The sequence below is a fragment of the Lithobates pipiens genome, unplaced genomic scaffold (genome assembly GCF_037356315.1).
Source record: "Lithobates pipiens isolate NorthernLeopardFrog02 unplaced genomic scaffold, aLitPip1_a1.2 Scaffold_13, whole genome shotgun sequence".
Lineage (NCBI taxonomy): Eukaryota > Metazoa > Chordata > Amphibia > Anura > Ranidae > Lithobates > Lithobates pipiens.
Genome location: NW_027507718.1, coordinates 142,997,541 through 143,015,313, shown reverse-complemented (window position 1 = coordinate 143,015,313; position 17,773 = coordinate 142,997,541). Strand labels below are relative to the sequence as shown.

Here is a 17,773-nt window from a genome sequence, read left to right as displayed (position 1 = left end):
TAGGCATCCTTGATATCGATCGATGCAAAAACTCGCCTCCTCGTAGGATGGAGACAACTGATCGGATTGACTCCATGCGAAAGGAACGGATATTCAAGTGACAGTTTAGATCCTTGAGATCTAAAATGGGTCTCACCTCCTTGTTTGGTTTTGGTTCCGTGAAGAGGTTTCAATAAAACCCTGATACCTGCTCTTCTGTGGGAACCTCTGATATCTGATATAAGGAGAGACTTTCTTTTCCCTGGATCTCTGGGAATGTTTGATTTTAAAAAGCGGGGAGATAGGAATTCTTGAAATTCTAGTTTGAAACCTAAAAAAATTGAGGAAGCCACCCATCTGTCTTGACAATGTTCCTGCCAGATCTTTGAAAAGTGTGGAAGCCCCCCCCCCCCCCCCACCCGAGTGAGCAGGGGCGCCCCTACATAGGGAGGCTTTAGTATTTTGCTTCATGGGTTTCCTGCCCCAAGTTTCTCTTGAACCCGCCGGTGGAGGCCATTGAGACTGTCTGGAGGCAGATGCTCCTGGCACTGGTGAAGATGCACGTTTAAAAGGAAAAACTTTTAAACTTCTTCTTTACTGGTAAAAAAAGAACTTTTCCCATTAGAGATTCTTTGGATATATTTATCCAGATCGTCTCCAAACGACCGTTCACCATGAAATGGGAAACTGGCCAAAAGCTTGTTACATGGCGCTTCGGCTGACCAATTTTTCAACCATAGAACTCTACACATATATACCAGCCCTAGCATAAGCCGTGAGGCTTGAATAATAGAAACTTTCAAAGCATCCACTGTGAAACACAGTGCCTCTGATATGCCAGCCATCTGCTGCTGGGCCTACTGCTCAGGAAAAATCTTGAGTACCTCCACAAACTGGTCCTTTATGGACTGAGATACTCCAATCGCCGCAAGAGCCGGCTGCACAACTGAACCTGCAAGAGAAATGTTTTTTTTTTTTTTAAATTTCAACTTTTTATCTGTTGGATCCTTTAACATTTGCGCATTGTCTACAGGAAAAGTCGGGTTTTTATTAACTGAGGCTATAGCAGCATCAATTGCTGGAATCCCCCATGTCTTATAGAACTCCTCCTCCATAGAATAAAGTATAGAAAACATTTTTGGAAGAAAAATAGGATTTTTGTACTCACCGTAAAATCTTTTTCTCTGAAGTTCACTGACACAGCTTCATTATTCTTGACCATAGGGTTGTTACGCCACCTTCAGGAGAGGACTAGGCAGAACATGTTATACATGTGAAACAAAAGCAGAACTTTATAGTTCCACCCAGGGGGCAGTCCCTTCAGTAACAACCCCTCAGCCGGCTTCCTGCAGCTTCAGTACGTCACCAAGCAGTATAATGTAAATCAATAGGAGGGAAGGGTGCTGTGTCAGTCAGTGAACTTCAGAGAAAAGGATTTTACGGTGAGTACAAAAATCCTATTTTCTCTTTTGTTCACTGACACAGCTCCATTATTCTTGACCATAGGGACGTCGCCAAGCAGTGTCATAACAAGGGGTGGGAACAGCATAAAAAAACTTCACCCACAACCAGAAGTGCTCCCTGACAGGGCAGTCACCACCTTGACTATCCGCATCAGAACTTGCGGTTAACAATGCAACATTGCATTATACTCAAAAGTAACTGTATTTTAAGAAAAAAAAAAAAACAGAAAAAAAAGAAGTGCAATTGCAACATCACACGGCCACCTGCAAAACTTTGCTGCCAAAGCAAACATCTGAAAATGCGCTGACATCCACTTTGTAGAATTTGATAAACGTGTGAACAGACGACCAAGTCGCTGCCTTACACACTTGAGCAACTGTCGCTTGATGTCGGAAGGCCCAAGAGGTTCCAATTGCCCTGGTGGAATGGGCTGCTTCAAGGCGTAGGCCTGTACCACAATCTGTCTGATCCTCCTGGAAATGGTGGCCGACGAGACCGCCATACCTTTTTGTGGACCAGTTACTGAAACGAACAGAGTCTGACTTCTGAAAGGGAGCCATGGCAGACAAATACACCCTTAGAGCCCGGACCACCTCCAGGGAATGAAGGGCCACCTCCTTAGGGTGTGTTGGTTTAGGACACAGAGATGGTAATACAATCTCTTCATTGATGTGAAATGCCGAAACCACCTTCGGCAGAAAAGAAGGTTGCGGACGCAACACCACCTTATCCTTATGGATAACCAGATAGGGCGACTTGCAAGACAAGGCCGCCAGCTCCGAAACCCTCCTGGCCAATGTAATGGCCACTAGAAAGACCACTTTCTGGGAAAGAGTCAACAAGGGAATTTCTCTGATGTTCTCAAACGGTGGTTTCTGAAGTGCCGATAACACCAGGTTCAGATACCACAGAGGTAAAGGTGGACACACCAGAGGAACTACATGCCGGACCACCTGAATAAAAGTACTCACTAGAGAATGAGCCGCCAGGGTTCGCTGAAAAAAGACAGCCAAGGATGATATTTGTTTAACCACTTGCTTACTGGGCACTTAAACCCCCCTCCTGCCCAGACCAATTTTCAGCTTTCAGCGCTGATGCACTTTGAATGACAATTGCGTGGCCATACAACAGTACCCAAATGAAATTTTTATCATTTTTTTCCCCACAAATAGAGCTTTCTTTTGGTGGTATTTAATTACAGCTGGGAGTTTTATTTTTTGCTAAACAAACAAAAAATGCAAAATAAAAAAAAATAAAAATCATGTTTAATAGTTTGTTATAAAATTTTGCAAACAGGTCATTTTTCTCCTTCATTGAAATGCGCTGATGAGGCGGCACTGGTGGGCACTGATAGGCACAGTTAAGGCGACACTAATAGGCACAGATAAGGTGGCACCGATAGGCACAGATAAGGCAGTACTGATGGGCACAGATAAGGCAGTACTGATCGGCACAGATAAGGCGGCACTGATGGGCAAAGATGGGCACAGATAAGATGGCACTGATGGGTGGCACTGATAGGTACCACTGATGGGCACTGGTAGATGACACTGATGGGTATGGATATGTGGCACTGAGGTGCAGCACTGTTGTTGAGGCAGATTGTGGGCACTGATAGATGGTACTGTGGGCACTGATAGGTGGCACTGCTGGGTGGCACTTTTATTAATAACTGGCAGGGGGCAGGTGGGCACTGATAAGTTGGCCGCGATCGGATTTTTTTTTCTCTCCTCGCGCTGTGAGCGCGAGGAGGAAAAATAGCCGATTACGGCTCTGTTTTGTCACATGATCAGCTGTCATTGGCTCACAGCTGATCACGTGGTAAGGGGTCGGGATCGACCCCTTGCTCGGATCCGTGATCAGGCGAGTCTCAGACTCGCCGATCACAGAGCGCGCCCCTCAGGGAGCACGCAGGCCGCTCGTGCACGGGATGACGTCAATAGACGTCGTCCCGGCAAAGCAGGTCCGCGCTGTAGCCGTCATTCGGCTATATCGCAGATCTCTAGTGGTTAATGGTGCTTAAAGCCAATTTCTGGTCTACTTCTCGCTGTAGAAACAGCAGAATCCTGTAAACAGAATAGGTGCGCGGACACCATCCTTTCTCTTCACACATGGAGATGTAGGCCTTCCAGGTACAATGGTATATCTTCCGAGAAGAAGGTTTCCGTGCTCTCAGCATGGTTGAAATCACTGAGTCCAAGAGGCCTTGGTTCCTTAGCACCTGGCTCTCAACAGCCATGCCGTTAAAAACCAGCGATGGTAAAGCAGAAGGAGATCAGACCTTGAGACGGAAGGTCTTCTCGCATCGGTAGTCGCCAGGGAGCGTCAGCAACCAGGCATACTAGGTAGGCGTACCAGGGGCGCCGAGGCCAATCTGGGGAAATCAGAATTACTGGAATCCCCTCGGTCTCCACTGTGCAGAGCAGACGTGGTAGTAGCGTTAGCGGAGGAAAGGCATAGATCAGCCGGTACTGATCCCATGAGCCACCAGCATGTCTGATGCGTCTACCGAAGGATCTCTTGTCCTGGATACGAATATCGGCACCTTCTGATTGAGATGGGGACGAGGATAGAGACAGGGAGAGAAGAGAGGGAGGAGAGGGACCCCCCATAGACCTCCCAAGGAATGCCCAGCTGCTCAACCCCGCCGAGGCAGGGAGAGCTGTACTTGCCATCCGCACGAGCTGGGGACATCCCATCACAGACCCACTCCTGAAGAGTATGGGGTGACTGCTGGCCATGGCACACTGTGACACAGACATCAGTAGCCCGGTCATATGTGTGCTCCGGAGCGCTGCGCTCACCGGCCACCCCTGGAGCCTGAGGGGCATGTCGTGGTCGACCCAGCGCATAGCTATGGTCTGCAGAAACTAGATGGCCAGGATGGGGAGACTACAAGGATAAGGGTATCCAGCCTGCCACCCAGCCGGCTGTTGATAGTAGATCACAGGATCCAAAAATCTTGCGCAAAAGACAGCCTTCTGCAAAAAAATCCCAGGACAGACGGTCCCCCGCAGGGTTCCTAGGTCCATCTCCTCCACTAAGCAGAAAAAAAACTGAAGCTGCAGGAAGGAGGCTGAGGGGTTGTTACTGAAGGGACCACCCCCTGGGCGGAACTATAAAGTTCTGCTTTTGTTTCACATGTATAATATGTTCTGCCTAGTCCTCTCCTGAAGGTGGCGTAACAACCCTATGGTCAAGAATAATGGTGTCAGTCAGTGAACGAAAGAGAAAAACGGTTTAACTGGGTGCTCCCACTCAGAATACATCAGCTTTTTTTTTGAATGGATAGGAAAGGCATCCACAGATTGGGGAGGCTTTAGTGATCCCAAATCAGAGGTGGGTTCATCCATAGACTGCGCTACAGGCAATAAAAAGGTTGAGCGAATCAACTTAGTAAGGGAGTGTACCAACAGTCTCTCTTGTGAGGCTGCTCCCTCCATATTAGGATCTTCAGAAGAGGAGTCATTGGCCTCTTCCTGATCCTTTGAAAATACTTCATGATCTCCTGCCCCTTGTTCCCTAGTATGAGGGTCCTGAGCAATGGACTGGGATCTGCTATGTTTGAGTCCATTGTGGGAAGCGAACATAGCATCAATCTTCTGTTCACAACTTAAAATGGTAGAAGAAAAAAAACCTCCCGAGTGATATACAGTGCCTTGCGAAAGTATTCGGCCCCCTTGAACTTTTCAACCTTTTGTCACATTTCAGGCTTCAAACAAAGATATAAAATGTTTATTTTTTTGTGAAGAATCACCAACAAGTGGGACACAATTGTGAAGTGGAACGAAATCTATTGGATTTTTGAAACTTTTAACTAATAAAAAAATGAAAAGTGGGGCGTGCAAAATTATTCGCCCCCCTTGCGTTAATACTTTGTAGAGCCACCTTTTGCTGCGATTACAGCTGAAAGTCGCTTGGGGTATGTCTCTATCAGTTTTGCACATCGAGAGACTGAAATTCTTGCCCATTCTTCCTAGCAAAACAGCTCGAGCTCAGTGAGGTTGGATGGAGAGCGTTTGTGAACAGCAGTTTTCAGCTCTTTCCACAGATTCTCGATTGGATTTAGGTCTGGACTTTGACTTGGCCATTCTAACACCTGGATACGTTTATTTGTGAACCATTCCTTTGTAGATTTTGCTGTATGTTTGGGATCATTGTCTTGTTGGAAGATAAATCTCCATCCCAGTTTCAGGTCTTTTGCAGACTCCAACAGGTTTTCATCCAGAATGGTCCTGTATTTGGCTGCATCCATCTTCCACTCAATTTTAACCATCTTCCCTGTCCCTGCTGAAGAAAAGCAGGCCCAAACCATGATGCTGCCACCACCATGTTTGACAGTGGGGATGGTGTGTTGAGGGTGATCAGCTGTGTTGCTTTTGCGCCAAACATATCGTTTTGAATTGTGGGCAAAAAGTTTGATTTTGGTTTCATCTGACCATAGCACCTTCTTCCACATGTTTGGTGTGTCTCCCAGGTGGCTTGTGGCAAACTTTAGACGAGACTTTTTATGGATATCTTTGAGAAATGGCTTTCTTCTTGCCACTCTTCCATAAAGGCCAGATTTGTGCACTGTACGACTGATTGTTGCCCTATGGACAGACTCTCCCACCTCAGCTGTAGTTCTCTGCAGTTCATCCAGAGTGATCATGGGCCTCTTGGCTGCATCTCTGATCAGTCTTCTCCTTGTCTGAGCTGAAAGTTTAGAGGGACGGCCAGGTCTTGGTAGATTTGCAGTGGTCTGATACTCCTTTCATTTCAAAATGATCGCTTGCACAGTGCTCCTTGGGATGTTTAAAGCTTGGGAAATCTTTTTGTATCCAAATCCGGCTTTAAACTTCTCCACAACAGTATTACGGACCTGCCTGGTGTGTTCCTTGGTCTTCATGATGCTCTCTGCGCTTTCAACAGAACCCTGAGACTATCACAGAGCAGGTGCATTTATACAGAGACTTGATTACACACAGGTGGATTCTATTTATCACCATCAGTCATTTAGGACAAACATTGGATCATTCAGAGATCCTCGCTAAACTTCTGGAGTGAGTTTGCGGCACTGAAAGTAAAGGGGCCGAATAATTTTGCAAGCACCACTTTTCAGTTTTTTATTTGCTAAAAAAGTTTAAATTATCCAATAGATTTCGTTCCACTTCACAATTGTGTCCCACTTGTTGGTGATTCTTCACAAAAAATTAAAATGTTATATTTTTATGTTTGAAGCCTGAAATGTGGCAAAAGGTTGAAAAGTTCAAAGAGGCCAAATACTTTCGCAAGGCACTGTATATAGGGGCTGAAGTGTCTAGAGCTGCTGCAACACCAGTACCCCCCTGATGGCTCACTCTGACCAGCCGCACCACTCTCAGAGGAGGATGCCATTTTTTTTTTAATGGATTTAGGTTGCCGTAAAACAATCGATCCTCTAGAACCCTTTGAGTTGTTCCTTGTCCCCTTTCTGCTCATAGCCTGATGCAGAAAGCAGAGGCACTACCAGAAGGAATGCATACATTGCTAGGTCTATAGTTCAGCACAATTGCTGCTATTAATGCCCGGCCCGATGCAGCAGTAAAAAATGTGTCAAAGGAACTTGCCTCCTCGTGTCCTAGCGTCGAAGAACACAGATGCCGCTAAGCCCCGTCTTGCCTACGGCCCCACCCACTATTTTAAAATAAGGGTTTCCCTGCACGAGCGTCAGACGACAGGCCCTCTCAGACCTACCGAAGCATGATGCGGGGGGGGATGTGTGTGTGTGTTTACAAGTCACCGAGCGGAGGAGACTATCAGCATAGAGGGGCGATAAGCGGGGAGAAAACTCCCCCCCCCCCCCAAGCTTACCAGAGGACCTGCTGTTCAGGCCTGACAACTTTTTATGTTAAAGCGGGATTCCACTGCCGTTTTTTTTTTTTTTTTACCTGTGTCACTGGTGGGCGATTCCTACTGTGTCTTTGCAGCCACGATCGGCGTCTTTTTAACCCCCGGCATGACTATTTCATTGCTAAGGAAAACTTTTAAAAAAGCAGTCCGGCGGTTTCCATTTTCACTGTGGGCGTTTAAGCCCACAGGCATTTACTTCCTGGATGCGATGATGCTGAGCTCCCAGCATCCACCGCTCCATCTCGCACATGCTCATTGAGTGTCCTCTGTTTTCCTTCCTCTTGCCTCATGTGCTATAGTGGTAATGGCAGATAGAGCTGCTTGCCCACTTTCAAAATGGCAATTTCGGCATGACTGTGTCCCCCACGGATTCCTGGGAAATAGCTAAAAAAGTTCCCAGGGACCATTGCGAAGCTGATAAACACGCCTACTCCCACGGGAGGAGAGCCCGGAAGTCGGCATAAACATATAAAATAAAAGGTAAATACTGCATATTATTTTATTTCAATGGTCATAACTGCATCTATGTTCCAAAGCCATTTGAATAAGATGAACTTGCAATTTTCTGTACAAAACCGCTTTAAAGGAGACATTCATAAGAAAATAAAAATTCTTAGAAAACTCCACTTACCTTTCCCACCGCAGGGTTTCTGTGGTAAAACAGACCAGATCTTCACCCTTCACAGTGGGTTCCGTTAAACCATCAGGAGCAGGGGATCCTAGAGTAAACCCGCAATCTTGGACCTGCAACAGCACCCTGCCAGTAAAACTTTATGGCTGTACTACCAAAAAGTACTGGATTCCCAGGGTCCAGCTCTCTAAAAAGAGAAGCAGTCACAGGCAAAAACCTTGTTTCTTCGGATACGAGGCCCGGGTACCATTCAATTTGGCCAGAAGAGACGCGTTGAATGGATCCGGTCAGCATGGCTAGCCCCAGCAAGGATTGCTCCACTGGAGCTCAGCAGAGCACATATTTACTCGTGACCAACACCTTAGACACTGGCAAAAAAACTGAGGTACTCCCAGTAGTGGGAGGGGATATATAGGGAGTGCCCTTTTTGTCTTAGGATGTGCCAGTGTCCATCACCTGAAGGTGGCCTATAACCCACATAGTAACCACTATGGCTCTGTGTCCCATGATGTACGATAAGAAAAATAGTTTTTCAAGTCAATGCCAAAGGCAGTAGCTAATTGCAAGAGTAAACGGGAGGCCGAAGTTCCAGATTTACAGGGAGAAGACTGGGATGGCTTATGGAATCAGCCCTTTAAACACCTAGTATCAGCCAGGGACAGATTAATTCAATTTATATTCATACATAAAAGCTACTATACACCAGCTAGATTGGCAAAAATCTATGGTATGGCCTCGGCGGAATGTTGGAGATGTTCTACCTCTCCAGTCAATGCAGAACATGTATTTTGGAGCTGCCCTCTGATACAGCCGTTTTGGAGGGCACTCACTGCATACATTTCAGATCTTTTATCCATACCTATACCAATGACTGACTATTTTATGGGAGGAAGGCTATATTGCTTAAATGAAAAGATGTGAAGGCTCCAGATATAAACTTTTGGAAAGGTCTGGTAAACATGATGCCTTACTATAAGGCAACTTACAGGGCTAAATCAGAAAAGGCGAGGGGGAGGGAAGTTTGGATCTTAGTTAGCTGACTATGTTAGACAGCAATCTTATTTTGTTTAATTCTGGCCGCACCTTCAGGGTAGTGTCATGTTGATACACCCTGGATGGAAATTGTTCTATGTTCTGCAAAAACCTCAATAAGTCACCTTAATACAGTTCAAACTAAGATCTTTTCTCTGCAAGTCAGTGTTACTAAAAGGGAACAATAATCAACCAAATTTTAATATTACAAATCAGAATACAGATGTAGTAAAGTTATTAACTACTAAAATAAAGGTTCAAAGACTAACCAGAAAGGAGAACTCCAGAAGCAATACATTCCAGAACTCTTCGTGTGGCTTCTGCTGGTGAAAGTGGTGTGGATGCAGAACTCAAAGCCTTCTGGACTAATAATTCTAAAGCCTAAAAGAAGTACAGAGGAGGCCTGATTAACTATGCGCTTAAGAAGATACATTAAACAGCAATAACGACATCCAACGTGTAAAAATAGGGTTTTTTGTACTCACCGTAAAATCCCTTTCTCTGCAATTCACCGACCGACACAGCTCCTCTCTGTAACAAAATGGGTTGTTAGCCCTATCACTGGGGATTACTACGCAAAGTTGTAATACAACACTTCAGAACTTTTACTTCGGCCCAGGGGGCGGTCCCTAGGCTACAATCCCCACAGTCTGGCCTAGCAGCCTCAGTACATCAACAAGCAGTATAACGTAAAGAGGAAAAAAAAAAAAAAAGGGAGGTGCCGGTGCGGTCGGTGAATTACAGAGAAAAGGATTTTACGGTGAGTACAAAAAATCCTATTTTCTCTTATATTCACCAACCGACACAGCTCCTCTCTGTAGCAAAATGGGATGTCCCCAAGCAGTGCCAAATGAGGGGTGGGAAAAACAGCATAAAAATTTAATCCACATGGCAAGTGGGAACTAGTGAAACGAAACCCACAAAAAAACAGCAGTGCGTGCAGAAACCACCACCAAATAACCGGGTATCCTCAACAGGAGTGATCCCTAAGATCGCAACCAACTGCGGAAGTAATGCAACAGTGCATTAACATAACAATACTGCGTTTTTAAAAAAAAAACAGGAAAAAATATTGATTGCATATTCAATTGCAACTACACGGCCGCCTGCAAAACTTGGCGGACAAAACAGGCATCCGCCGATGCACTGACATCTACCTTATAGAACTTGGTAAATATATGGACAGACGACCAGGTCGCCGCCTTACACACCTGAGCAACCGACGCTTGGTGTCGAAAGGCCCAAGACGTTCCGATTGCCCTTGTAGAGTGGGCCGTGACCGGAAAGGGGGGCATCTGCCCCTTCAAGGCGTAGGCTTGTACTACAATCTGTCTGATCCACCTGGAAATGGTGGCCGACGAGACCGCCATGCCCTTCTTTGGACCAGCCACCAAAACAAACAGTGAGTCTGACTTCCGAAACGAAGCCATGGCATCCAAATACACCTTCAGGGCCCTAACCACGTCCAGAGCGTGAAGGGCCACCTCCTTGGGGTGCTTTGGCTTAGGACACAGCGATGGTAATACAATGTCCTCATTGATATGAAAAGCAGAGACCACCTTCGGTAGAAAAGATGGTTGAGGACGCGACACCACCTTATCCATGTGGATAACCGGATAGGGTGACTTGCAAGACAAGGCCGCCATTTCCAAAACCCTCCTGGCCCATGTGATGGCCACTAGAATGACCACTTTCTGGGAAAGAGTCAAAGGTGGAATCTCCCTGATAGTCACAAACGGCAGATTCTGAAACGCCAATACCAGGTTCAAATCCCATGGAGGTAACGTTGGATGCACTGGAGGGACTACGTGTTGTACCCCCTAAACAAAAGGTACTCACTAAGGAGTGTGATGCCATTGAAAAAAAAGACAGCTAAGGCTGAGATTTGCCCTTTGATGGTGCTTATTGCCAATCTTTGGTCCACTCCCTGCTGGAGAAACAGCAGGATCCTGGATATGGAAAAGGATCGCGGATGCCATCCTTTCTCCTCACACATGGAGATGTAGGCCTTCCAGGTACGATGGTATATCTTCCAAGAAGATGATTTCCGTGCCCTCAACATAGTTGGAATCACCGAGTCTGATAGACCCCGGTTCCTCAACACCTGGCTCTCAATAGCCATGCCGTTAAAACCAGCGATGGTAAAGCAGGATGGAGAATTGGACCTTGAGACAGAAGGTCCTCTCGCAGCGGTAGTCGCCAGGGAGTGTCTGCCACCAGATACACCAGGTCTGCGTACCAGGGACGCTGAGGCCAATCTAGGGCAACCGTATCACTGGGATCCCCTCGGCTTCCACTCTGCGAAGCAGACGTGGTAACAGTTTCAGTGGAGGAAAGGCGTAGATCAGCTGGTACTGATCCCACGGAGCCACCAGCGCGTCTGACGCGTCGGTCCACGAATCTCTTGTCCTGGACACAAATCTTGGCACCTTCCGATTGAGACGGGAGGCCAGTAGATCCACATCTGGTGTTCCCCACTTCAGGCACAGCAGCCTGAATGTCTTCGGATGCAATGCCCATTCTCCTGGGTCCAGCATCTGTCGACTCAGATAGTCCGCCTGCCAGTTCTCCACACCCGGGATGTAAATGGCCGACAGGGCCGGTAAGTGTCGCTCTGCCCACCGAAGTATGTGAGCGACCTCCCGTGCAGCGGCTGAGCTTCTTGTTCCCCCTTGGTGATTTACATACGCCACAGCCGTGGCGTTGTCCAATTGTACCCTGATCGGACGCCCATGAAGACTCACCGACCATGTGTGGGGAGACAGCCTGATCGCTCTCAATTCAAGCAGACTGATCGGTAACTCGGATTCTTCCGTCGACCAGAGGCCCTGAGCCGACTGAACCCCCATCACTCCACCCCAGCCAGATAGACTGGCGTCCGTAGTGATCACTGTCCATTTTAGAGGAATGAACGATTTTCCAGACTGAATCACCGGGGACCTCAACCACCAGACCACAGAGTCCCTGACTGGCTGGCTCACCTGGATCTGTTGATCTAGGGACAACTGAGATTTGTCCCATTTTAACAAGATCTCCTTCTGCAGCACTCTGGTGTGGAACTGGGCGTAGGGTACTGCCTCAAAGGAGGCTACCATGAGTCCCAGTACTCGCATGCAAAACCGGAGCGACGACCACTTGCGGTTCATCAGTAGTTTGACCGTGGATCTGAGAGTCTGCAATTTGTCTGAAGGGAGAAAAACTCTCACTTCCCTGGAGTCCAACAGCAAACCTAGGTACTCCAGACGCTGGGTCGGTAAATCACCGACTTCTTTAGGTTCAACAGGCACCCAAATTCTTGCAGGGTCTGCATGGTGATCGCCACATCCTCCTCTAATTCTGAGGCGGAAGATGCTCTCAGGAGGAGATCTTTTAGGTAGCCCACGATTGTGATCCCACGTTGTCTCAGCAACGCCAATACTGGAGTCAGTACTTTGGTAAAGACTCGGGGGGCTGATGCCAGACCAAAGGGAAGAGCCATAAATTGGTAAGGGGCTTCCCCAACTGCAAAACGCATACATTTTTGATGCCGAAGGCATATGGGTATGTGCAGGTGCGCATCCTGGATGTCTAAGGCTGCCAGGGAGTCCCCTTGATGGAGCGCAGCGACTACTGAGCGAACTGATTCCATTCTGAACCTCTGCACTTTTACAAAGTGATTGAGGGCTTTCAAGTCCAAGATCAGACGTACCCCTTCCTTCTTGGGAACCACAAACAGTTTTGAGTAGAATCCCTGAAAGCGTTCAGATTCCGGAACTGGTACAATCACCCCGCGATTCAGCAAATTCCTTACCGCCCCCAACAGGGCCTCCCGGCGAACTGGGATACGGGTACGCTGGAGGGGAAGAATCTCTCTTGTAGCCTGTGGAAATCAGATCGCAGTCCCATTGGTCAGATAACCGGAAGGACCACCGGGCTGCAAACTTCCGAAGGCGACCCCCCAACCCGAGACATGGGTGGGGGCAAACCTTCATGCGGTAGCACTTTTATTCACAGGCTTGCGGTTCCAGGGACGTTTTTGACTGTCCGTGGGCGTCCTTTCGGGCTGGGGAGGTTTCGTTGAAGCTCTGGGCGGACGAAAAAGCTGTTTGTGAGCGGAAAAAGAGGGTCCTTGCCTACGGCTTGGCTCCTTAGCTTTCCTGGCCTGTGGGAGTACGCTTACCACCAGTGGCATTTTTAATAATGTCATCTAACGAGGCTCCAAAGAGCTGGTCGCCAATGAAAGGATGGTCCGTTAGGGCTTTTCTGGATGCCTGGTCAGCAGACCAGCATTTTAAGGAGAGTATCCAGGCCTTGCACTAGTTGGTCTGCTAGTTCCACGCAGACAGGGGAGGCCTGTTGCTCTCCCAATTCACGGTGCAAAAGTTTTGCCCACTCAGTGTCTGCGACACCAGTGCGGATGCCAGTACAGGTCGCATGGCTGACCCCACAACCATAAACAAGGAACGGCCTTCCTGTCCGTGGGTTTCTTGAATGCAGGAGTCCCCTCAACCGGGATCGTGGTTACTTTATTTAACTTGGATACTGGGGGGGTCCACGACCAGAGAAGCCGACCATTTCATGAGAAGTCTTTCCTCAAAGGAGTAATGCACCTCCCTGTATTTGGGGACCGAAAAGGTCCGTTGCGAGCGACCCCATTCCTTATAAATGAACTTGTCAAAATAAGTCAGATACGGGAATACCTTAGGTGAACGGGACCGATACATCAGCAGATGGATCTGCTGGCTCTTGAATCTTCAGGGTATCACGCACAGCTGTGATAAGTGCTCCAACAAGCACTTTGTCGCGCACGGGTCCTGGTCAGCGTCACTGACAAGACAGAGCAGGGGTCATCGATCTCAGCAGGACCAGAGTCTGCGTCAGAGCTCTCCCCAGAGCACGTTGGGGGGAATGGCCACTTTTTAGCACCTTTCTTCCCACGCACCGCCCCTATCTTGGCAACGAACGTATTGAGGACCACCGTCAGGGTGTCCATAGGGACCGCGGAGTCCGCAGGTGACCCGGTTGCAATTGCCTGGATTTCTGGGGAAGAAACACCAGTTTCTGAAGCCATGTTGACTTTACCCTGTCTGACACCCAAAGGGGACTTAGGACAGTGACAGTCCCACCCTCCTTGCTGCTGCTGACTGAGGGGTTTTAACCCGCCGGACTCCCCACCCTGAGGAGTTCTGCGCTGTTTTACAGCGGTGCCTGTAGATCCCTAGCGCTCTCAGATGCAGAGGGACCAAAGCTGTGTCGATGGCAGTCGGCCAGCGTGATCGGTGAACGATTGCTGAGCGATCTGAAACACGTGTCCAGATTACACAGAAAGCCTCCCAGTGCTCTGTGATGACAAAACAGGAAGCTGAGGGCACAGGAGCTGCTGCTAGAGCACAAAAAACGTGGTCCGGCTTCAAGAAAATGTCCGCCAGTGTTCTGAATAGGGAATCACCGGGAAATGGCCGATTTGAAGCCCAGAAGCATCCTGTCCCTTGCCCACACTGAAAATGGCCACCAGCCATTGAGAGGCAGAAAGAAAACATGTGGCAGACACAACGCTGCACCAACTCAGGGGAAAACCTCACAGGCACCCTCCGGGATTAAAGCACTCAGGACCCAGGCACCCCAGCACAGCCAGAAACCAGGTGAGAGCCCAGGGCGCGCACACACACACCGCTCGGTATCCATGCACAGCCCCCCCCATGAGGGGGGAAAGGAGGGGAGTTAGGGACAGGTGAGAGAAGAGGGGGGTGAGGGGGCCCCCAAATCGACCTCCCAGGGAACGCCCAGCTGCTCAACCCTGTCGAGACAGGGAGAGCTGTATTTACCAGTCCTGAAGAGCTGGGAGACATTCCATTGTAGCCCACTCCTGATCAGTACAGGGAAGTCTACTGGCCCGGCATACTGTGACGCAGACATCAGTAGCCCGGTCATATGTATGCCCCAGAGCATAAATCTCACCGACCACCTCTGGAGCTGAGGTATGTCATGGCCTGCCGAGCCGTAGCTGTGCACACGCTCGATGGCCGGATTGGGGAGACTACAAGGATAAGTGAACCGGCCTGATCACAGAATCATTCATCTTGTGCAAAAAGCCAAGCTTCTGCATAAAAAAAAAAAAAAAACACGGACCTATGGGCCCGCAGGGTTCCTAGGTGTATCTCCTTCACTAGGCAAAATAAAACTGAGGCTGCTAGGGCAGACTGTGAGGATTGTAGCCTAGGGACCGCCCCCTGGGCGGAACTAAAAGTTCTGAAGTGTTGTATTACAACTTTGCCTAGTAATCTCCAGTGATAGGGCTAACAACTCATTTTGTTACAGAGAGGAGCTGTGTCGGTCGGTGAATATAAGAGAAATTAATTTATACCCCCATTTGCTTAAGCTTTGGATGGAGAAGGTAAGAGTGAAAGTGGTTCTAAAGGCTGAAGGCTTTTTACTTATGCATGAAGGTAAAAAACCTATGTGCAGAAGCCCCCCTTAATACTTACCTGAGCTCCCTCTCAATCCAGCGATGTTCACAAGAGCACCGGCTCTCTGGGGACGCTCCCTCCTCATTGGCTGAGACAGTCAATCACACCCAATGAGGAGAGAGAGGGGGCGGGGCAGAGCTGCCGAATGGACATGATCCGCATTCCCTGTGACAGCAGGCAGGGGATCCTCTCCCTGTAATCACTGTCACAATTTGAAAATAGCTCTCCTGTGCAGAGCTCACAGTTCCCTGAATGCCTACAAATACCGCCAGCCATTGCGGTTGATGGCATGTAGTTCTCAATGAACTATGAGTACCCTGCTGAGCACCCTGGTAGTTCAGATTCTTCCTGCTCTCAAGTAACTGCCTGCACAATGTACAGGCAAACAGCTATCCTGCAGGTAATAGAGTTTGCACCTGTGATCTACTGACTGTGTGTGCAATGTTCTGCAGGCTCCTAAGAAAAAAAAAATGCATTTTTTTTTTTCAAAAGGTGAACTTATCCTTAAAAATCCCTGCCAGGTTTTTTTTTTTTTGTACTATTGGGGAAACTTTTTTTACTAGACAGGCAACCGGAAGTTAAAAAGAAAAACATCAAAATTGAGGAGAATGCTCCTATTATACATTTTCTAATAGCTCCATTAGAAAAATGATCTGGGGACATTGGTTAAAAGAACAAATAGAGCAGTGAATTCTAATGGGAACACACACATCAATAAAAAGTTGACATAGGGCCATATGCCTATACAATCCAACCAGTGCACAAAACTGGCAGCTTCTGGTATGCTACCTCAAATGTTACAGCAGCTGGGGTTCCCAGAATTGTTCAGGACTGTCAACACAATTTGAACTTCAGTACATAGCAAAGCAGTGACATGCACTAAGTACACGGGAAGTGTTTTGGGGTTTTCAGACTATACTGGTTGCGGGCTTGTTCAATTTTAGCGAAACCATGAATGGCAGCTCCTGTATTTTGAACCTCATAAGTTCAGAAAGTATGGAAGTCAGGTACAGCCAGGCAAATCATATTAATAAGACAAGTTATGGCAGTCCCCATATTTCTATGGTTGTAGCTTTCCCACTGCCTGCTGTCATAGCAGTCGAGTCTCACTGTGGCTGCAGAATGTATTCACAGTGCATTCGAAAATTATTCACGTCGCTTCACTTTTTCCACATTTTGTTATTTTACAGCCTTATTGCATATTAGATTAAATTCATTAATTTCCTCAAAATTCTACAAAAACCCCATAATAACGTGAAAGAAGTTTGTTTGAAATCTTTGCAAATGTATTAAAAATAAAAAATCACATGTACATTGCTGCATTCATCCTTCCCTTGCACCTGACTAGTCTCCCAGTTCCTGCCGCTGAAAAACATCCCCACAGCAGGATGCTGCCAACACCATGCTTCACTTTAGGGATGGTATTGGCCAGGTGATGAGTGGTACCTGGTTTCCTCCAGACATGACGCTTGCCTTTCAGGCCAAAGAGTTTAATCTTCGTTTTATTAGACCACGGAATTTAGTTTCTCATGGTCAGAGTCCTTCAGGTGCCTTTTAGCAAACCCCAGGTGGGCGGTCATGTGTCTTTTTACTGAGGAGTGGTTTCTGTCTGGCCACCATAAGGCCCGATTGGTGGAGTGCTGCAGAAGTGGTTGTTCTTCTGGAAGGTTCTCCTCTCTCCACAGAGAAGCTCGTAACAGAGTAACCATTGGACTCTTGGTCACCTCCCTGACTAAGGCCCTTCTCCCCCGATCACTCAGTTTGCCCGGGGAACTGTTCTAGGAAGAGTCCTGGTGGTTCCAAACTTCTTTCATTTACAGATAATGGAGGCCACTGTGCTCATTGGGACCTTTGAAAAAGCACAATTTTTTCTGTACCCTTCCCCAGATCTGTGCCTCGATACAATCCTGTCTTGGAGATCTACAGACAATTCCTTGGACTGTTCACTGTGGGAGCTTATAAAGATAGGTGTGTGCCTTTTCAAACCAATGTCCAATCAACTGAACTCCAATCAAGTTGTAGAAACATCTCAAGGATGATCAGTGGAAACAGGATGTACATGAGCTCAATTTTGAGTGTCATGGCAAAGGCTGTGAATACTTATGTACATGTGATTTTTTCACTTTTTATTTTCAGTACATCTGCAAAGATTTCAAACTTCTTTCATGTTGTTATTATGGGGTATTGTTTGTAGAATTTTTAGGAAAATAATGAATTTAATGAATTTTGGAACAAGGCTGTAACATAACAAAATGTGGAAAGAGTTAAGCACTGGGAATACTTTCCAGATGCACTGCATTTTACATAAGATGTGTACCAAAAGGAAGGAAATCTTTTAAATAGCAGAAGC

At 47.4% G+C, this 17,773-nt stretch overlaps 1 protein-coding gene across 1 annotated transcript in view; it reads right to left on the bottom strand.

Annotated features, from left to right (window-relative positions):
- ZFR2 (zinc finger RNA binding protein 2) overlaps positions 1-17,773 on the bottom strand; it is a 379,518-nt gene that overhangs the window by 18,259 nt on the left and 343,486 nt on the right. The window contains exon 16 of the mRNA XM_077475662.1: positions 9,247-9,358. Within this exon, the coding sequence (XP_077331788.1) occupies positions 9,247-9,358 (112 nt within the window). The remainder of the gene's footprint in view (positions 1-9,246; positions 9,359-17,773) is intronic.